We start from the raw sequence: 20,869 nt of genomic DNA, 5'->3' as shown, positions 1-20,869 counted from the left end.
TGTTCCTTCTTTATAATGGTTACTATATGACATTGTAACAATCATAACTGTTCAAAAGTATTCCACTGACTATAAAGGGTTTTGTCGATGGAAAATATCACATAAAGACCATAGCAAAATAGAGCAGCTGCACAAATCCAAGATACAGCCAGAGTATACTGGAAGTACTCAGTAGATCTGGCAGCATCTGTGGAGGGAGAAGTAACGTCTCAGGTCACGGTCTTTCTTCAAAACTGGGATGATTTGTAGATATATAGGTTTTATAGAAGTAAATGGGGAAAAAAAGAAATCAGCAAAATGTTAACATCTGTAATACAGATGGAAGATAGGAGACACTAAGTGGCACCGGTGGGGTATTTCTAACATTTCTTCGTCATGAAAAGTCATGGACCTGAAATATTAACTCTGTTTTACTCTTTATTGTTGCTGCTGGAGCTGCTGACTATTTCCAGCATTTCCAGCCGAGTGCCAACAATTTGAAGAGTCATTGGAAATTCGAAATTCTGCTTTTCCTCTGCACATACTGCCAAACCTGCTGAGTTTTTCCTTCAATTTCTGTTTTTGTTTCAGATTTCACCAGATTTTTACAGCAGTCTTTCTTCAGTTTTGAGAAGATTTGTAGCTCAGGTTGAGGTTTTGGATGTAGGTTTGCTTGCTGAGCTTGAAGGTTAATTTCCAGACCTTTTGTTACCCTACTAGGTAACGATTTCAGTGGGCCTCAGGTGAAGCAATGCTCAAAATTCCTGCTTTCTATTTATATGTTTGGGTTTCTTTGGGTTGAAATGACATCACCAACCCAAAGAAACCCAAACATATAAATAGAAAGCAGGAATTTTCAGCATTGCTTTGCCTGAGGCCCACTGAAGATGTTACCTAGTAGGGTTAAGAAAGGTCTGGAAATGAACCTTCAAACTCAGCAAGCAAACCTACATCCAGCAGTTGGATAAAAGCAAATTACTGCTGATGGTGGAATCTGAAACCAAAAGAGAAAATGCTGGAAAATCTCAGCAGGTCTGGTAGCTCTTTTCTCTCCTTACAGATGCTGCCAGACCTGCCGAGATTTTCCAGCATTTTCTCTTTTGGTTTTACATCCAGCAGTCTTTCTGTTCCGATTCCTGATCTCTCGGAAACTCCAGGCCATGTTTTGTTTCTTCCCACCTCCCAGCGGCACCAGGGAAAGCCCGGACTGGCTCGGCTTTGGAGGAGGGGTCGTTGTGTTGGCCAATGAGCAGCGTCCTCTCTCTGATTGGCGTGGGCGGTGACCACTCACCCTGGGGAGCGCGTGTAACCGCTGGGAGTGATTCGTCAGCCGGTGCAAGGCGTCGCCCACAACGTGCCAAGAGGGCGGGGCGTGGTGACGCGGCGACCTTTTGTTATGGGCGGGGCGTGGTGACGCGGCGACCTTTTGTTATGGGCGGGGCCGGCGACTAGGCTCCACCTGAAGCGTTAATGGCGGCCAGAGTGGAGAAGATGTAGTCGACGGGAGATTGAGTTGTGAGAGGGTGACGGTAGTTGGTTTCGAAAGGTGTGTGTGAGAGATTTTGCAAGGGTTATTTAGTCAGAACAAATGGAGTTTTTCCCCCCTCTCCCCGTGGTTCCTGTTGGTCTTGTGGTGTTCGTGTCTATAGCCTTGAGACGGGTTTTTTTTCAGAAGATAATTTATCAGGAGTTACTCACAGGCCAAGCCCACATCATTCTCGCGATCTGCAAATGCCACTGCTTCTATATTATGTAATCGGCAAACAAAACCGTTCTTGTTACATTTTTCATGCCGTTAAGGAAGGTTCGATATTTGTTGTACTATCCGTTATAAGTTGGTACAGAGGAGGCATTTATCCTGTTGAGAGAATTTAAATTTCTATAAATCACTTGTGCCCTTTACTTATTATGCTTCTTTATCCCATTAAAGAGTGTACGGGAGTGAATCGAATAATTATGTGACTGTCTGAAGTTAAAAGCAACATCTGAACTTAAAATCTCGATGTTTTGGCGGATGACTTAAAAGCTTAAATGCATTGATTTTTGTTTGAAAATTGGGTCTCTGGTACTGCTGGAAGTATTGGGGTTTATCTTTGTAGTCTTGATTTTTCAAAGTTTTTTGTAATGTAGTGGTCATTGTAAAGTTAAAAATCATACTATGCCAGATTATAGTCCAACAGGTTTATTTGGAAGCACTAGCTTTTGGAGCTCTGCTCCTTCAACCACCTCATGAAGGAGTAGTGCTTCCAAATAAACCTGTTGGACTATAACCTGGTGTTGCGTGATTTTTAACTTTGTATACTCCAGTCCAACACCAGTGCCTCCAAATCATGGTTATTATAACATTTCACAGAGGGTGATGGTGTGTATGCAATAAGCTGCCAGAGGAAGTGGTGGAGACTGATTCAATTACAACATTTAAAAGGTGAATAGGAAGGGTTCAGAGTGATATGGGCCAAATGCTGGCAAATGGGACTAGATTTATTTAGGATATCTGGTTGACAGATGAGTTGGGCAGGAGGGTCTGGTCAGTGCTGTATTTCTCTGACTCTAGGCAAATTGATTATATAACTTTGCTGTTAAATCCTTGATCAGTATGTGTTTGAATTATGTTAGTTTTTTGCAAGTTAATTATGTTCTCTTTTCTGTTGTCATGGTCTTGACTTTTTACTTTCTAGGTCAAAAATATCTCTAGATGATTCTGAACTAAATTGATATGAAGATGTTAGAGGTACAATAGAAAAAAAATCATCTTGAGTATTACTTGAAGTTGAACTACATCTACAGACACAAAAATAGTAGCTGCTGGAAGAGCTCAGCAGGTCTGGCAGCATCTGAAGAGAAATCAAAGTTAATGTTTCAGGCCTGGTGACTCTTTCTCTGAACGGAGTTAACCAAAAGACATGACCAACTATCAACTAATTCATCATAACATTGTGAAGCTATTGATCTTCTGTGCAATTGAAACACTCCTTTGCAATTTTTTTTGGGAGTCTTTGTCCTTAAGCACAAATGTTGAGCAAAGGATTGATTTTTGATTTGGGGAGAGGATTTAATGTTTTATGATCTGATGAGAAATGCTTGTCTCAGTTCATTTATTTGCACAAGATAATGTCGAGTGCTTACAGTTTGTTATTGATGCTCTAAAGTTCTTGATACTTTTATAGTGTTTTAGCAACAACACTTACATAGAAAATTAAAAAATGATGTTTCTTAAGCACTTTCATCTGTGAGATTGTTATTATCGGCTTATGGTCTATATACAGTGCATGGAAGTGTTTTAAGTTGGCAAGGAAGGGGGGGGGATGTGATTTGGCATGGAAGGTATAAGAGCCATGGGAAAGAATGGGACCAGAAATTGGCACGAACATGGCATGGGGATTGGCTGTCAGGCATTCAATGATCAAGAGCATAAAATAGAAGTAAATAATGTGGACAAATGGTGGAGAGTAGAGGTGGGTCTTTTTAAATAGCCCACCCCTGCACGTGACTGTTCCTATCTGCTTCAATTTCTTTCAGGGAGAGGTGAGCCACACTCAATCATGCATGTGCTCTCTCTCGTTCGTTCATTCACTCAGTCTGATGTGGCATTTTCTGCTGAAGAAACTCAGTAGATTTGGCTGCACCTGTGGGGAGAGCGTGAATGAAGGCAATGAAGGAGAGCCATATCAAACTTGAAATATTAATTCTGTTTCTCTTTCCACAGGTGCACCAGATCTCCTGACTGTAGTTACCTGCTTTGGTAGCAACAACCTGACCCAAATTCATTTGTAAGAATAGTAGGCTAACTTGAGTTTCATGATCTTGGTGCAATAAAAAAAATTAAACAGTTATTATTTGGATCATAATCAAGTTCCAAATTGAGGTTGGTACTTACTATCTAATGGCATATTCTTCCATTGTACTGGTAATGAACTGCAGAATTATTTTTCCTTTGAACATTAGAATGGAGATCACAACTGCCTATTTGTGATAATTCAGGTTGATCTGTGTCCTGGCCAACATTCCTTGTACAAGTAATCTCAACCAAAACCTGAACAACCATTTAGCAACCTCCATTACTGCTTTAGAATGATTATAATGATTAAACTTAGGCTGGTAAGGTAAGTCACTGAATTTCAATGTAATTTGTTGCCCGATGTGTTGATATTTCAGCACATTAGGCCAATATATAAAAGGAAATATTTATTACTACCAAATTTATTTTTGATGTCCTCTAATATGCTAAGATTGATTTAGGCATAAAGTAGTACTCTAAGTTTGCTCGCTAAGCTGGTGGTTTGTTCTCGGCCGTTTCGTCACCATGCTAGGTAATGCTATCAGTGAGCCTTCGGAGCAACAGTGGTGTTCTGTCCTGCTTGTTATTTATCTGTCTCAGTCTGTTGTGGTGGGCGATGTTATTTCCAGTTCTGTTTCTGAGAGGTTGGTAATTGGGGTCCAAATCTATATGCTTGTTCATGGAGTTCTGGTTTGAATACGAGGCACCTAGAAATCCTATGCATGTCTTTGTTTAGCCTGTCCCAGGATGGATCTATTGTCCCAGTTGAACTGGTGTCCCTCTTTGTCTGTGTGTATGGATACTAGTTATAATTGGTCAAGTCTCTTGGTGACTAGTTGCTGCTCATTTCTCCTGGAGACTAGCTTCCTGCCTGTTTGTCCAATATAATGTTTGTTGCTGTCCTTGCAGGGTATTTTGTTTGGCATTCATTCTTCTGGTTGTTGGTACGGGGTCCTTTTTAAATTCATCAGTAGCTGTTTCAGTACTCTGCCATTAAAAGGAGTAGATGTTTTTGCTCTTGTATTGAGTTACGCTGCCAAGCTTGTATTTCTGTTTATAATTGACACTGGCTCTACAAATGAGTGGCTTGTTTGGTCATTTCAGGGGTCATTAATAAATTGTTTTGAATTTTGTTAGCCAGTCAGGGTATACTGGCAAGATGTCAGCCAGATGAAAAATGTTTTGTCATTACTTAGGTAATTTTATATACAAAAATTGACCATTCTGGATTTGAATTTTGTCTTGTGTTGCAGACTGCAGTCTAAATCCAGCTAGTTTTGCTTATCCTGCGAGTAATCATAACAGCTCTTGCAGGGTGTGTCCACAGTGCAAAATTGGCAGCCCAACGTGACAAATGGTCAAGCTCATTTGGGGGCCATGAAGGTGCCAACTGAGTAGTTAAACAAAGTGAGCTATTTGTTTAAGACTTTGTCCAGAATGTAAGGACAAATTTTGTAAATGTTCAAAATAATTTTTATTGGTGCAGGATATTTATTCTGAATTGCAGGCAAAGTTTTCTATTTGTGTTTGAACAATCCAAGCTTCACTGAGTTTAATGTAACTTCTCAGCTGTTGAATTAATTCTTCGAAAAAATAAAGACTTTTCCTGGAGCTTTTTTAACTGATGCTTGTTTATGTATTTGTATCCTGAAAATGCTTTGTGTGTTTCAAGCTTTCAAAGTCTTATTTTCAAAGGAACGGGTCACTGTCTTATTTCTCTAAACAAAATGCACCACTTAACACTTTTTTATGTTGAAATGTGCTTGCTTATTGTCCAATTGTTTTTTAATGTTGTAGGTGGTTGCCATCTGCCACTGCCATTTCATGCCTGGTACCTTTTTAATATAAATATAATCCAAATAGATGAAAGTCTAATTGATACCTGGATGTCCTTTTTAGAGCAAATTCTCACTGAGTCTGTTCCCAAGTGAAAGATTTGGTTAGGTCATACAGGATCGTGAGAGAACTAGCTATTTGGATACACACCTGTATCGCCGGTAGAAGAGAGGGTGGTTGTGGAGGGTTGTTTTTCAGACTGAAGGCCTGTGACCAGCTGTGTACCACAGGGATTGATGCTGAGTCCACTGCTTTTTGTCATTTATATAAATGATTTTGATGTGAACAAAGGAGATATGGTTCATAAGTTTATAGGTGACACCAAAATTAGAGGTATAGTGAACAGTGAAGAAGTTTATCTCCTGAGTGCAACAGGATCTTGATCAGATGGGCCAATGGGCTGACGAATGGCAGATGGAGTTTAAATTAGATAAATGTGAGATGCAGCATTTTGAAAAGGCAAATCAGCGCAGGACTTATGCACTTAATGGTAAGATCATGGGGAGTATTGCTGAACAAAGAAACCTTGGAGTGCAAACTCATAGTTTCTTGAAAGTAGAGTTGCAGTAGAAAGGATGGTGAAGAAGGCATGTCGTGTGCTTGCCTTTATTGATCAGTACATTGAGTATAGGAGTTGGGAGGTCATGTTGCGGCTGTGAAGGAAATTAGTTAGGCCACTGTTGGAATGTTGCGTGCAATTCTGGTGCTGTATATTTCTAATGCTATAAACTCTAATTCAAAACAAAGTACATTAATTTAATACTAATAAAGATGGTTCTTGTGGATAGTGACTAGGAAATTTTTTTTAAAAATTGAGGCATACAGAAAGGGTGACATTAGCAAGACTACATTTTATTACCTGACTCAAAACTGAGCTTTGTAGTTTTTTTTCAAGGGCATTAGGAGTCAGCAGACTGTGGTGAAGACTGATGAAGTAATTTGCTGTGACAGCAATGCAGCATTTTATTTACTAGTGCTGGCCCATAGATATAAGCACATATAATGAATTCAGTTTCAAATCTTTGTGTGGTCTGACTTGAATTCACCATGCAACTTCTGATTCCAATACACAACTGCCCTACTTAGCGAGGTATACAGTACAAGTAGAGAAGCATTGCCTTTTTGAACTGGATCCATATATGGCCAATGAATAAATAATAGTTTCAGCAAGGGCAAAGAGATGTAATTCTCCAGCCTACATGTTTGAGGCAGTGGATCAGTGTTTCCTTAAGTTCAGGTAATTAAGTTGAATGTGCCATTTAACAAACGCTCAGAAGTACTGTACTCCTGAGTGCTAAATATGGAAAGAGTAATTAACTTTTTTGGTTTTATTCATTGAACAGTGAATGAGAAGTATGTGGATTTATTTTTTATCAAGATCATCCAATTAGCTACTTGGACTGTTTGCTTCCTTCCACTAAACTGCTGGGTCTAAATGTATGCAAGGTTAATCTCTCTTTCCACCTTCTCTCAAATGCCTTTTCTCATTCATCTTGTTCGCTGCACCATCTGTTCTTGATCCTGTTCTTACGGAAGTTCTGACTGCATAACTTCCCTTCACTCCCAATTTAGTTATTAGTAGTTTTATGTCCTCAATACTGGATTGTTCCCTTCACCTTCAAATTGGCAGTCATCACCCTCTCCATTTTTAAAAATCGAGTATTCTTCAGCCCTTCCATCTTTACAAGTTAACCAACCTGTAAACTGGCTTTCTTCAGTCATCCCAAATCTGTCCTTGTTTTGTTTGCAAAACTTCATGTTGGAATTCCTCTACTTAAGTTTCTGCCACTGAACTGAAATAATTCCTGTCAAAATCGCATGATATTCTACATGATTGTGACATAGATAAATTATACTTTCTTGACAAGTCTGCAGATTTTGTGCCAGTCTGTCTCTGCTATCATCGGGCTGGTTGAGACTGCACTTAAACCTGTTTCTGCTCTTGTTTGTCCACTCAGCCAGAAAATTGCCTGTAATGGTTTCTGTTCCTCTACCCATCAACATACTGCTCATGATCAAATCAGAAAAGCCTGGTTTCCATATGTAGACTGCCAATATCCAGCTCTTTCTCACTTCTTGATTTCCCTGCTGTCTCTGATCTGTCTACTCTTTTGTCTGACATCCAATATGGGGTAAAAAAAAATTTGTTCAGCTAACTTTTGAGAAGTCAAAAACCATTGTTTTCAGTTATCTTAACAAAAGCTGTTCCCTATTCACCAACATCTCTCTCCCTGGCAATGGTCTGAGCCTAAAGCAATCTGTTCAGAGCCATAGTGTTATACTTAACCCCAAGATGAAATTTTGATCATCATTTGTAAAACCACCATGTTTGTTTGTCTCCACATTTGTAACATTCTTGACTTTACCTTTGACCAGCTCATCTTTCTATCTACGCCTTTGTTAGCCCTGACCTGACTATTCCAGTGCTCTCTTCCTGCTTCCCACATTCTACCCTCAAAGGTTGAGGTCATCCTGAACTCTGCTGTGTTTGAACTGTAATCAAATTACACTCCCATCTTCCTTGTGTTTGCTGATTTATACTGGCTCTTGGGTAAGCAGAATCTGCATTTTAAAAATTCTTGTCTTTGTTTTCAGTACCCTGACTAGTTTCAGTTTTCCCTGTCATTGTAATATTTTCCAACTGTCCGATACCCACCTGTAATTCCTCTGCTCTTCCATTTGGGGTTGTTGTTCACCTGTAATTTCTGTCATTGTTATTGGTGCTCATGCTGTCAAGAGATGAAAATTTCAAAATTCCTCCTGTCTTTCTTACTTCAATTTTCTCCTTTGGGGATTGTCCTTAAAGCTACTACTTTGACCAAGTCTTTGGTCATCTTGATATATGGCAAAGTGCCCAGTTTGGTTTGGTTTCCCCAAAGTGCCTTTGGGTGCTTTATTACTTTAAAGTTTTCTGTAAAAGCAAGTTGATGTTGAAACAAGTAATGCCATTTCCTGTAGTTGGTAATGAAAATAATAATATATACTTTTTTATTGCAGTTTCCCCATGCTGTGATAGGAAAATAAAATCTACAGAGCTTCTGTTGTGATCAAATGGAGGGTGATGTGGGATTCCGCAGTAGACAAAAGTACAAGGAACATAGAAAGCTGCTGGAGAACAGTACATTACCGGAACCATCCTGTCAACTGTCTGCCAATGAATTTTCCTGCCATTGCTGCTATGAAATATTAGTAAACCCAACTACCCTAAACTGTGGACATAGTTTCTGTCGACATTGCTTGGCACTGTGGTGGGATGCTTCCAGGAAAACAGAATGTCCAGAATGCAGAGAAAAATGGGAGGGGTTTCCTAAAGTTAACATTGTTTTAAGGTACTGTCAAATTTGAATGCGTCCTTATCTTCAAAATGCCTTTCAGATGCTAAGAATAAAAAGAAATTAATTCCTGTTCCATGTAACAAAATGCTATTCATAATTACATAATTCATTTCATTAATAAATATTCTGAGTGAGAATGTGCAATTAACTACAAAGTTTTTTCAAATGCTAGTGTTTGCTTGCAGGACCAGAATTGCACAACACTTCATTGTTGTCAGCCTAACAAAGGTTAACTTAGTTTTAGCTGACTAATAGCAATGTTGTTGACTGCAGTGACAAATTTAGATTTTGTCAATATAAAACTCTGCTAATACATTTTTTTTTGGGATCCAAAGCGACAGCTGCAATCATGTTGTGGTGGTGCTGTCTCCATGTATTATTGTTACCTTGGCCAATTATCATTGATCACTGATAGGTAATAAGTTTTAATCTCCTTGCTCTATTGATAAGATCTTTAAAATGCAATTACTGTAGAAATATTCAGCTTATCACCAAGCATGACTGTACTACAAAATTCTGAATTTTATACAATATTTTCTAGTCCACTTATGACTCTGGAAACTGTCTTGAAAGACTTTGTATTTCCAAAAATGTCAATTGAAAATGGTTGTATTTGCACCAATCTTAATGATCCCTGATGATTCTGGCCATGAAGTTGCTTAAAGAAATACTCTACTTCTATATTCAATATATGCAAGTGCTTTTCTTTTACAAACTGTGCATGAACATTATCAAGTTTCTTATGGAACATAACTGACAAAGCTCTTACTGTGACTCCCTGTTCAATTTATGGTAATTGTTATACTCATTCATTTGTAACTTTGCAAGTCTTGATCTGATTCTGTGCTTTTTTCCAAGTGTTCTCATTAAGTACAATTCTACCTACAAACACTATGGTAGGAAGCAGTGGGATAGTGGCAATGCCTCTGGATTACTTATCCAGAGGCCAAGGTGAATGCCTTGGAGGCGTGTTCAAATTCCACCACAGCAGCTGGTAAAAACTTAACATTGAATAAATTAGAATTATAAGGCTCATCTGTGACTGAGCCAGGAGTAGTCATTAAAAACCCATCTGATCTGCTGCTCCTTCCAATAGTTATCTTGATTCTTAATTGCACTTAATATCCATTTAGTTCAAGGGCATTTGGGGATGGGTGACAAATGTTGAACTTGCCAGGTCTGCCTGAACCCTGTGCAAAATTCAACTGGAGCTTCATTTTTTTTCTATCATTTAAAAACAATTAAATATTTACATGTCTCAATGTCATGCATATTTGCCTTCTCTTCTCCTAATCCCCATCCCATCTCCACTTTCCAGGGATGCTGTTGAGAAGTTGTTCCCTGATGATGTTAAACGACGACAGAAGGAGACACAGAACAACATAAAAATCTCTAATAGCATTTTGGCTTTCCAGAAATATGGTAATGAACAGTCAAGAACTATCAACAACTCGGGGCAATGGCGACGAGGAGGTGGCTTTTTCTCAGGAGTGCTAACTTCTCTAACTTGTGTGGCAGTAAGTATCCATTTATGGTCCTGTTATAATGGTTTGTGGTATTCTTATCCTGTTAATTAGTTAAATCACCATTGGTGAATGTTTTCTAAATCAATAATATTTTCCAATCTTGTAATTTTGTTTGCTAAAGTAACTGAAGCATATATAATCAGTTTTATGAAGTTCTTTTTCATTGGTAGAAAAAAAGTTAGTACCCCATTTGCACTTTGGGTGTCTTCTACTAAGTAAACAGACTGATTCTGCTTTGGGGAAGACCTGTTCAAGGGGTAATGATTTTTCCATGTGATATTGTTTCTTAATCTTTTCCTGTTTTATCAAGTTTGGCATATAGCCAAATAGTGTAGAAATGTAATTGCAATATGTAAATTACAATTTGATAGAAATTTTAAAATACTGTTAAAAGTCAAATTTAAAGAACAACCTTTTTGCTCATTTAGCATTAAATTGCTACTGTGTGAAGAGTCTCACTTAAAGGCAGTGTTTTCTTTCTTTTATGCAATATCTGACCTAGTTTATCTAATAGTCCCACATTGTTTGTCAAGTTTCAGAACTGTACCACTTGCTAAGTTAAATGCTATTGAGTTGGTTACCTAGTCCATAAGAACAAGGCCATTTGGCCCTTTCAAGTTTGCTCTACGATTCAACTGGATCGTTTTCTGTTCTATGTTCCAAATACCCTATCTGATCTGAAATGGATGTAAGTTTGTTCACTGAGCTGCAAGGTTTGTTTTGATACATTTCATCATCATACTACATAACATCATCAATGAGTCTCCTGTGAAGCACTGATGGTATGGCCTGCTTTTTATTTGTGTTTAGGTTTCCTTGGATCGCTAATTGCATTTCCAGCAGTGATCTAAAGATACCTAAACACAAATAAAAAGCGGGCCCTACCACCAGTGCTTCACCGGAGCCTCACTGATGATACATAGTTTGGTGATGAAACATCTGAAAATGAACCTTCCAGCTCAGCGAGCAAACATATCCAGCACCTTAACCGGAGCTACAAATCTTCTCAACTCGCTGATCTGTAATCTGATTCTCTTGCCTAACATTTTTCCTCACTCTGCATGAAAAGGCTGATACGCACTAATTTTAAATCTTATCCCCAGGTTTTGGGTGAGTTTGCAATAGGAACCCTGCTTTCCACATCTGCTTTGTCTTGACAATGCTTAAACTCTAAGCAGTTCATCCCTCACTCTTCTAAACTCCAGTGAAACTAAATCCAGCCTATCCAACATATTTGTTCAATTTTAAAAAGCTATCCCCAAGACATTTACACCCCAATGTTCTGTTGTTCATGGACTGGAATACCCAGATTCCTCAGCACCTCTAAATTTTGCAGTCATTCTCCGATAAAATAAAACTGCTCTTTTATTTTTCCTGCCAATGTGAGCAACATCACATTTTCCCATTTTTACTCATCTGCTATAATTTTGCCCACTCACTTAACAAGGATGCAGATCAACATGGAGAGAGAATATCATCTTCATATTTGCCTACCTATTTTTGTTCGTAAATTTAACTGTCATTATTATCCACTGTTAACACTCCATTCTTATTCCCCTTTGCGTCCCTCAGCTGTGTCATAATTATAAATTGTAAAACAATAAGGGCTAGCACAGACCCTTGTGGGACTTGCTTGTCATATCCTGCCAATAAAAAGACATGATCCATCCCATGCATACTGTTTTCTGCCAGCCAGCCAATATGTTTAATATGTTGCCTCTTGTATCATGAGGTCCCACTTTGCACAGTTTCCTTGTGCATGTCATCACCTAGAAATTAAAGTTCATTATATCAATGGGTTTCTCTTGTTAACAGCATATTTTACTCATTCAAAGAATTGCAGTAGATTGTGCAATAGATCAGTCTTGCCTTTGCAAATCCATGCTGTCTGATCCAAGTGTCCTGTGAGAACCTAATTGATTCTAAAACCTTCTCCAGTAGTTTCTTGTTTATTGCCTCCCTCCATTCTTGTTAGAGGGGTTACGTTTACTCCTTTCTACTGTCATGGACCTCTTCCTGCATCTAATGAATTTTAAGCAATTTACCATCAACTGCCTCATTAGCTACCTCTTCAGGACCATAGGATATTACCTTCGCTCCATCAATTTACTCAGTAACATTTTCCTGGCGATTCTAATTATACCGTAAGTTCCTCTCTTCCTGCAACTTCCTGATCTGTGGATACGACTGGAGACTCTTTATATCCTCTGAGAATCAAAATATTTATTCATTACAGCTATCTTGTCACTGTTATCCACTGTTAACAGTCCATTCTTACTCCCCAACAAACCAGCCCTCAATTTATATTCTTTATCAGGTACTTATAGAAACTCTTGCTATCTGGCTTTGCATTACTCGTTTGATTCCTCTTGTGCTTTAATTTGTTTTTTCCATCCTGATTAACTGATTATCTTCAAAGATTCTTTATATTCTGAGTGGTCACTTGACCTGCCACTTTGCACACTTGTATGCTTTTCCTCAAATTTACACTCTTTAATCACTCTAACCATGGATGGTGGGTCACCCCTTTGACTGTTTTTTCTTTATTGTTGGAAAGTACTTATTCTGAGCATTCTTAAATATCCCTTTAAATGCTTACTATATTTTTAAGTGAAAGTAGAAAAGGGGTTTATTATTGAAGGTTTTATTCTCAAATGTTTAGTTTTCAATTAAGTGAGTTTGACTGCAGTGGTATTTAGCCTTTCTGCTTTTGGTTATTTGTTGTGCACTGATGCTGATAAATTTCCAAATCTAAGATGTGAATTAGCAAAGTTTATAAATGATGGTTGAGGATCTGTGCACTCAATTTTACTATAGTTTAGTTGAATGGGAGGAAGGCAATCATAGGTTAATCAGTGCACAAGTAAAATTCCTGCTTAAAGTGACTTGTTTCCTTTTTAATTTTTAATCAACTGTATTATTTATTTCATGTTAACCTAATTCCTGCATTCTTTGGCTTTAAACATAATGAATCTAAGTGTGTAATATCAAGTTGCATTTAATAAAAACATACTGGACATTGGAAATTATAAAGGCTTAAAGGTAGGACATTAAATAGTGATGCTAATTAAATTGCTCTTACAGGGGCATTAGCACTGAAGTTCTTTGGCTACCTCTTTGTTCTAGGTGGTGTTTCTAGTTTATCTCTGGAGCAGAGAAACTGAACAAGATCTTTTAGTACACAAACCTGTGACTAAATGGACTGCAAAGGAAGTGACACTCTGGTTAGAGCAGTTGGGCCAATGGGCTACTGTTTACAAGGAAAGGTTTTTACAGGAAGAAGTTAATGGAAGGTGAGGTTTACCTTATAAATCCAGCTATGCAAGCTCCTTGCCCCTAGTGCAATTAAAGTGCAGTTCTCCCAATAGTATTGAGAGGAACTTTAGGATGTTTCTGTCCTATATTTATATATCATAATAAATTAGAATCTCTATTTGTCATACACTATATATCTCCAATCCAAACTGTGAGCACTTAAACTGTCTAAGTTGTTGAGCTACTCTTCTTACGCTATTCTTCATATAAGATTTGTACAGGAAATTGCTTTCCTGTTGAAGCCATTACCTACTGTGCAGCACTGCTAGTCAAGTGTTTTGTGCCAAGGTCTTCCCTGTCAAAGATCTGGGTGTTTGGAATTAAATTTATATCCAGTGTATGTAGTTTTCAGAAGATTTGTTTTTAACTAGAATTTAGTGGATTAATGGGATCCAAAGTAGCAAGATTCTGAATAATTTAAAGATTTAATCCTAATCTATACAAAAGGAACTGATTTAATCTTTCAGATGTTATGCCAGAGCGGTTTGGTATAGTCAAAATGTTGAAGCCAATTTGACAAGATTTAGTTAATTATGTTGTTGAAAATCTCTTGTCTCGATTGTTCAAATATTTTCTGTTCTTCCATTAAATGTATTTCAGGCTATTATTGACTCTAGGTGAAGAAGAGTTTTCAAAGCCTCCTTTCAACATTGAGAGAGAGCTTCATAGAAAAGCCATACTCATGGAATTGGACAATGTGAAAGCACTTGGAGTGAAACCCCCTCAGAATTTATGGGAATACAAGGTAACTCTTTTTGAAATTAGATTGCATACTTTGGAAAAAACAATTATCAATGAATGATTTTGATGGAGGCTATAAATGCTAATCTGAATTTGGCCTCAGATTTGTTCAATTTGAAGTGCATTTTCTGTATCATTTAAGATGCATAACACTGTAGTTCTCTTTAAATTGATTAGTTTTTGACTTAGATTATATTCTAACAGGCTTATTGGTGTCCTCGGCTATCACTTTGTGTTTTTATTTAACTAAAATTAACTAAATTTAGTTTTTTTTTATTGCTGTCGAATCCAAATACTTACTTTTTCAGGCAATGCATGTAGGCAAGTCACTGTTTCTGCTGTATGCACTGAAGAGCTCCCCACGGCTGACCATGCTGTATCTCTACCTGTTTGATTACTCAGAAATATTTCTGCCACTTATTCACACCATTTCTCCTGAGAAATCAGAGATGACTGAGGATGCAGATATTTTTCGCAAGTACTGGGTAAGAAGTACAGGTATTTTGTTGCTTAAGTGAAACAATCATTTACGAAATAACCTATTTATACTAATGAATTTATTTACTTGTTAATGTTTTTCTTTTCTGCTGTACCAGAACCTTTAGCGACTAAAGGCGTAGAAATTAATTCCTTCAGTTATTTTCTGAACCTTATGCAAAGGTGAAAAAAATTATGCTTTTATGCTGAGTTGAGAATTAACTTATTCAAGATTTTTAGGTTTAACCCCTCATAAAGTGTGTAGGATCATCACCTTTCTGGTTATCCTATTCTTATCTACAGCATCATTTGGCAACTTGAAAGCTTTGATTTCTTCTAAACTAGTGTTTAGAAGTGTACTGTACCTTTTAAGAAAATTAAAAGCTAGCAGAACTACCTGTCAGCACCAAGTGTTCTGGACAAGATACAATGTAACCTTTTGGTCCAGCAGCTAGTGTAGCTGGTTACCTGGAGACAAAAAACAACCAAATTCAAATTAGGCCAACAGTTTTAATTATACCACGCAAAATACCAACTGCAATCTAGTTTGAATTTAGTATATTGATAATATTAAAAGCCATTGACATAATCTGATGCTTTGGGGAAAAACTGAACAGTTGGAGGAGAACTGCCAAAAGACCAACAGATGTAGGCTGCTAGTCAGAACTGAAGTATCTACCTGGAGAAGGAGTTTGCACAGAGGAAAAACATCAACACCGACTTGGAGAGCACATCTACAGAGGAAAATATAAAGAGAAGATTTGACCGCTGGCTGGTTTTGAAATTTGTATTTTTACAGTAAATCTTAATCGGGGTTTTATTGGCCGAGTATTATAGAAGAGAAAGTGAAAGCTAGGCTAGAGGAAGGAGTTCTAAGTAGTTAATTATTCTCTCTTGTACTTTAAGAAATAAAGTTGTTAATTTTTACTTGGCCTCTGGAATTTTCACAGATTACTGCATGGGATACATCTTGTGTTGCTGGTTTAAAATTAACGGGCGTGGGGTTTACCCCCTGTTGTAACACTAGGTTTTCTTTTCATTTTTAGTGGGAATGTCTTGGACCTCTTTTTGTTGATGATTGATTGACTTTTGGGTATGATTTGCAGGCCATCCATAAGCTCTCTTTCTTCCCCCCACCCCCATCTCATTTCTTTCTTGCTTTTTGATCTCCTCTCAAATGCTGCACCCTCTGATTTGCGTCAAAAATGCAAAGTAAATATTGCTGCTTGTTAAGTCACTGGGTGGTAGTGTGGAACCAAATTCAGATTATTTCATTACTCACCAGTCTGAGTCACAAATGTAAATTGTAACACTCAATTAGTAATTGAGTATCATTTGGAACTTCCATTTTGTTGGTCATGGTTGTGCTGTGAGATTTGAGTGGTACTTTGGCCTGTTTCCATTCAGAGACCTAGAGTTACCATTTTCAGCTTTCGTAGCATAAAACTAACCATCCTAAGTGGGAGATGCAAGCCATTGGATCTAGGAAGTCAGTCAGAAAATTAATTGCTCTCTTGTATTCTCTCCACTTTCTGGTAATTGGTTTACCAAAACTGCACTTAGACTCAGATGTAGAGCATGGAAACAGACCCTTCAGTCCAACCCGTTCATGCTGACCAGATGTCCCAACCAAATCTAGTCCCTTTACAAAGGAAGGAAATTGGCTTTGTGGCTCTCATCTGTACTTGAACAGCAGATTCAAGAGCAACTGCTGGATCCTGCTTTTAGAAGTTGGCAATGAGAACACTAAAGTAAAACTTTTAAGTGGAGCTTTGAACACCTGGATATGCACAGAAAGATGGAGTTGATTTCAATGGGATCTTGATCAGATGGGCCAATGGGCTGAGGAGTGGCAGATGGAGTTTAATTTAGATAAATGTGAAGTGCTGCATTTTATGAAAGCAAATCTTAGCAGGACTTATACACTTAATGGTAAGTTCCTGCAGAGTGTTGCTGAACAAAGAGACCTTGGAGTGCAGGTTCATAGCTCCTTGAAAGTAGCGGTAGATAGGATAGTGAAGAAGGCATTTGGTATGCTTTCTTTTATTGGTCAGTGTATTGAATATAGGAGTTGGAATGTCATGTTGTGGCTGTATAGGATGTTGGTTAGGCCACTTTTGGAGTAATTCTGGTCTCCTTCCTATGGAAGAATGTTGTGAAATATGAAAGGGTTCAGAAAGATTTAAAACAATGTTACCTAAGTTGGAAAACTTTAAGTTATGAGGAGAGGCTGAATAGGCTGGGGTGTACTCCCTGGAGCATCTGAAGTTGAGGTTAGAGGTTTATAAAATTGTGAGGGGCATGGAAAGATTAAATAGTTAAGTCTTTTCCCAGCCGTGGGGGAGTCCAGAACTAGAGGGCATTGATTCAGGGTGAGAAGGGGAAGGTATAAAAGGGACTTAAGGGGCAATTTTTTCACGTAGAGGGTGGTGAGTATATAGAATGAGATGCCAGCGGATGTGGTGGAGGCTGGTACAATTACAATACACAATAGGGAGCTGGATGGGTATAAGAATAGGAAGGGTCTAGATGGATATGGACCAAGTGCTGGCAAATGGGACTAGATTAGATTGGAATATCTGGTGGGCATGGATGAGTTAGACTGAAGAGTCTGTTTCTGTGTTGTATACCTCTTTGACTCTGACTAGTACTCCATTGATCTGTCATGTTTGCACCTATAAAAATGCATGTTTGTCTCCCTATGAGTGACCATCTCCGAATGTCAGTTGATTTTTGAGTCTCATACGTTTTAGAACAGATTGCAATTCTCATCTTACGATATCCAAAGGTGCTGCTTTTTGACATTGTGACTTGAGATACTGGGGCAAGTAACCAGATATAGTTGTCTTTTTATTAACTATGTAAGTAGTTTGGCATTGTGTGTGCGTATATATAAAATTTCACTTATGAAAGCTCTATTTATGGATTTTGATCAATTTGTACAGTTATTTAACCATTTTTCTTTTCTAAAGTCTGATGATATCAGCTTGAAGCAATGGGCTGAGTTCCTTGTAAAATACTCCCTGATGCCATATCAGTTAGTTGCTGAATTTGCTTGGGATTGGTTGGATATGCACTACTGGACATCACGTTTTATCATTGTGAACGCAGTGCTTCTATCAGTCCTGGAAGGCTTCGCATTCTGGAGACTTTGGATGAGAGGAGGATTCAGGTATGTCAAAGTTGAAGCTGCTGCTTTTGTGATGGTAATGAGGAACAAAGTAATTCTGTCCTGAAACTGTTATGATACTTTGAGTCTCTTCTCTCCCAAAATGGCAAAAAGTAATGTATTAACAGGCAGTAAGAAAGGACATATATTAAAAAGAAATCAAGTGCAAGGTGAGTAGTATTCTGTAAAGAATGTGTATTTTAAGTTTAAAAATTCAAAATTTGTTTAAAACTAGTTACATTAAAATTTAAAAACAGTTAAGTATTAATCAGATTTCAATCTTCCAATCTTTTTTATTCACATTCATTTGTTGGTAGAATCATAGCACCCATACAGTGTGGAAGCAGGCCTGTTGGCCCATTGAGTCCACACTACCCCATTTAAAGAGCATCCTACCAGAGCCACCTATCCTATCCCTGTAACCCTGCATATCCCATGGCTGATCAACCTAACCTATATTTCCCTGGATGCTATGGATTATTTTAAAATGCATGCTTTCATGTTTGGCTATTGAGCTTTCGTAATTGCACCCTAATATAAATCCTGAATGATGTTTTGTTATTTAATTCTTGTCTTCATCGATACTTCAGCACTGAAAGTTAACTATGCAATCTTCCACCTTTTGCCCAGCTCTCGGTGACTACGCTTGCATGCCTGGCTATCCAAATATAGCCAGTGCATCTGCATCAATGGCTTGGCTCTTTTCCCTCTGGCACAGATATTCTCTGTGAATCAGAAAGTAATCCGTTGTTGCATTCTCTGCATCTACAACGGTAGCGATGTCATCAATGATACGGTACTAGCTTTCACCATGTATGCTAACAAATGCTCTTGACTTGTTCACCATCTGTGCTTTTATCTGGTTGTTTCACACCAAATTTGGAATGATTCACAACTTGAAGTTGTCATCTTTTATCAACTTTTCTATGTTGTGAATTGATTCTATTCCATTCCTTTCTGTGGTCACCGTCTTGGACCATTTATCCTATTCTAAGTTTTCAGCGGAGCTGAGGCTGGACCGCTGGGTGGCGATGCAGGGTGATGCTGACAATATGAATTAATTTGTTGCACTGGTTAACGGTACCTTGAAGGACCCTCCTTCTCAGTGTCTCTCTCCTGCCCTGAGGTTGGGTGGCTTTTGTGTTAACCACTATTAATTGTCTCTCTATTGAAAGTGCAGCCTAGAGTCCGGTAGGGCTGTGTGACATTATCTTTTCAATATTCCACATGCAATTTATTTTACAGCTTTTAAACCTATTCTATGAATTAGGCAAATAATTGCAATGTTCTCTTCTAGGGCTATTCCTCAGAAAATGTGGAGTCACTTCTGGAAGGTATCAAGCCAAGGAATCCTTGTTGCTATCTTGTGGCCAATAATTCCTCAGTTTGTTTGTGACTGTTTATTTTACTGGGCTTTGTACTTCAATCCAATCATAAATATTGACCTGGTAGTCAAGGAAGTCCGACGTTTAGAAACTGAAGTCCCTTGAACATTTTGTGACTGAAATGGTGCTTCAGGATAGCTTATTGTAAGAATAACTGTTAAGGGTGTACATCTTTGTAAATACATTTTCATAGTGTCTAGATACTGTGTTTGTTTGCAAACAGATTGAAGCAAATGTTCAGAAATTACTGTATAATTCAGTTTAAAGAACTGAAATCTTAAATCTGTTTCTGTTTCAACTGTGCAGAAGTTAATATGCTATGACTGTTGATTGACTATCATTCTGTCAGAATATTATTATTCAGTACAAATTACTGCAAGCAACTGATTTCCTGCAATTATAACTTGTCTGAACATGTTTCCTCCTTTCAAACTTCGCCCAGGAAAGCCTTTTTTTCCATCTGGGGGAGATCATCTTGTATAAATCACTATGCGTGCAGTTCTGCAAACTGTGTACACAAGTCACATTTTGGTTCCTTGTGTGTCAAGGGCTAAAGTACATCATGTATCATAATGTAAATTGTGGACAGAAGACAAAGTTTCAACTCCTGTATTTAACATTTGTCTTATTTATTTAACTGAATTTTTGAAGTTGAATATGAAATCTGTGAATTTTTGTAATCAATTTGCTGAATATTCTATTTTTACATTTCTTTTATGGCTAATCATACTGGAATACTTCATTGTTTAATTGGTAAAGCTGGTTGAATGTGATCGGTAACCTGCAATCTTGTTTCCTACCATTGAAATTGTCAACTTCTGAAAATAATTAAATTGAGTTTTTTTTATATGCCTAAAAGTTGACTTTTTACAGCAGATTAAAATTGTTGCTTGATTGTCACATGCAAAAGAAGATGCAGCATGTCTTGTGGTATTTGAACAGGTTTGCTTGATGTTTCAAAGACTAATGCAGGTCATAGTGCTATTTTCTATAGTGCAGAGGTCCCATTATAGCACAATGGAAAACTGTTATAGAAAATTCTACTGTAGAAGATCGCTAGTTGAAAAATTGCTATATCCATTCAGTAGAAAGTATGTTATCCAAACAATTGCCACAAATCATCAATTGTGTTATAGAAATTCGCACTGACAAAATGCGTATTCTAGCAGAACGACCTGTAGGGGTTTCATTTTTATTTCTAACATTTTTCTATTTATGTTCAACCGTGTACAGAATCATAAAATTATACAGTTCCAAAGAGGCCCATTGAGTCTACATTGACAAAGAAGCTACTCTAATTCTACACAAGTCCACTTTTCAGCATTTGG

At 37.8% G+C, this 20,869-nt stretch overlaps 1 protein-coding gene across 2 annotated transcripts; it reads left to right on the top strand.

Moving 5' to 3' along the window:
• The first annotated feature begins 1,418 nt into the window (after positions 1-1,418).
• On the top strand, positions 1,419-20,390 carry LOC140464615 (bifunctional apoptosis regulator-like). Of its 2 annotated transcripts, XM_072559915.1 has the most exons (9): positions 1,421-1,525; positions 3,686-3,844; positions 8,591-8,922; positions 10,247-10,445; positions 13,581-13,747; positions 14,370-14,514; positions 14,819-14,995; positions 17,960-18,159; positions 19,454-20,390. In XM_072559915.1, exons 3-9 carry the CDS (start codon positions 8,645-8,647, stop codon positions 19,644-19,646), a joined length of 1,359 nt encoding a protein of 452 aa, XP_072416016.1. In that variant the 5' UTR covers positions 1,421-1,525; positions 3,686-3,844; positions 8,591-8,644; the 3' UTR covers positions 19,647-20,390. The 2 variants fall into 2 exon arrangements, with proteins under 2 accessions (XP_072416017.1, XP_072416016.1); XM_072559916.1 differs by lacking the exon at positions 3,686-3,844 and having other exon boundaries at positions 1,419-1,525.
• The last annotated feature ends 479 nt before the right edge of the window (positions 20,391-20,869 follow it).

Source organism: Chiloscyllium punctatum, chromosome 40, assembly GCF_047496795.1.
Source record: "Chiloscyllium punctatum isolate Juve2018m chromosome 40, sChiPun1.3, whole genome shotgun sequence".
In the NCBI taxonomy this organism is placed as follows: Eukaryota; Metazoa; Chordata; class Chondrichthyes; order Orectolobiformes; family Hemiscylliidae; genus Chiloscyllium; species Chiloscyllium punctatum.
Note: the sequence above shows the minus strand (reverse complement) of the source record. Positions and strands in the feature narration are given on the sequence as shown.

Bases quoted from the DNA above. Each gene is read 5' to 3' on its own strand.
- LOC140464615 (XM_072559916.1), top strand. From the start codon at position 8,645: ATGGAGGGTGATGTGGGATTCCGCAGTAGACAAAAGTACAAGGAACAT. The intron at 14,515-14,818 runs GTAACTCTTTTT...TTACTTTTTCAG, and splicing joins AGAATTTATGGGAATACAAG to GCAATGCATGTAGGCAAGTC. The intron at 14,996-17,959 runs GTAAGAAGTACA...TCTTTTCTAAAG, and splicing joins ATATTTTTCGCAAGTACTGG to TCTGATGATATCAGCTTGAA.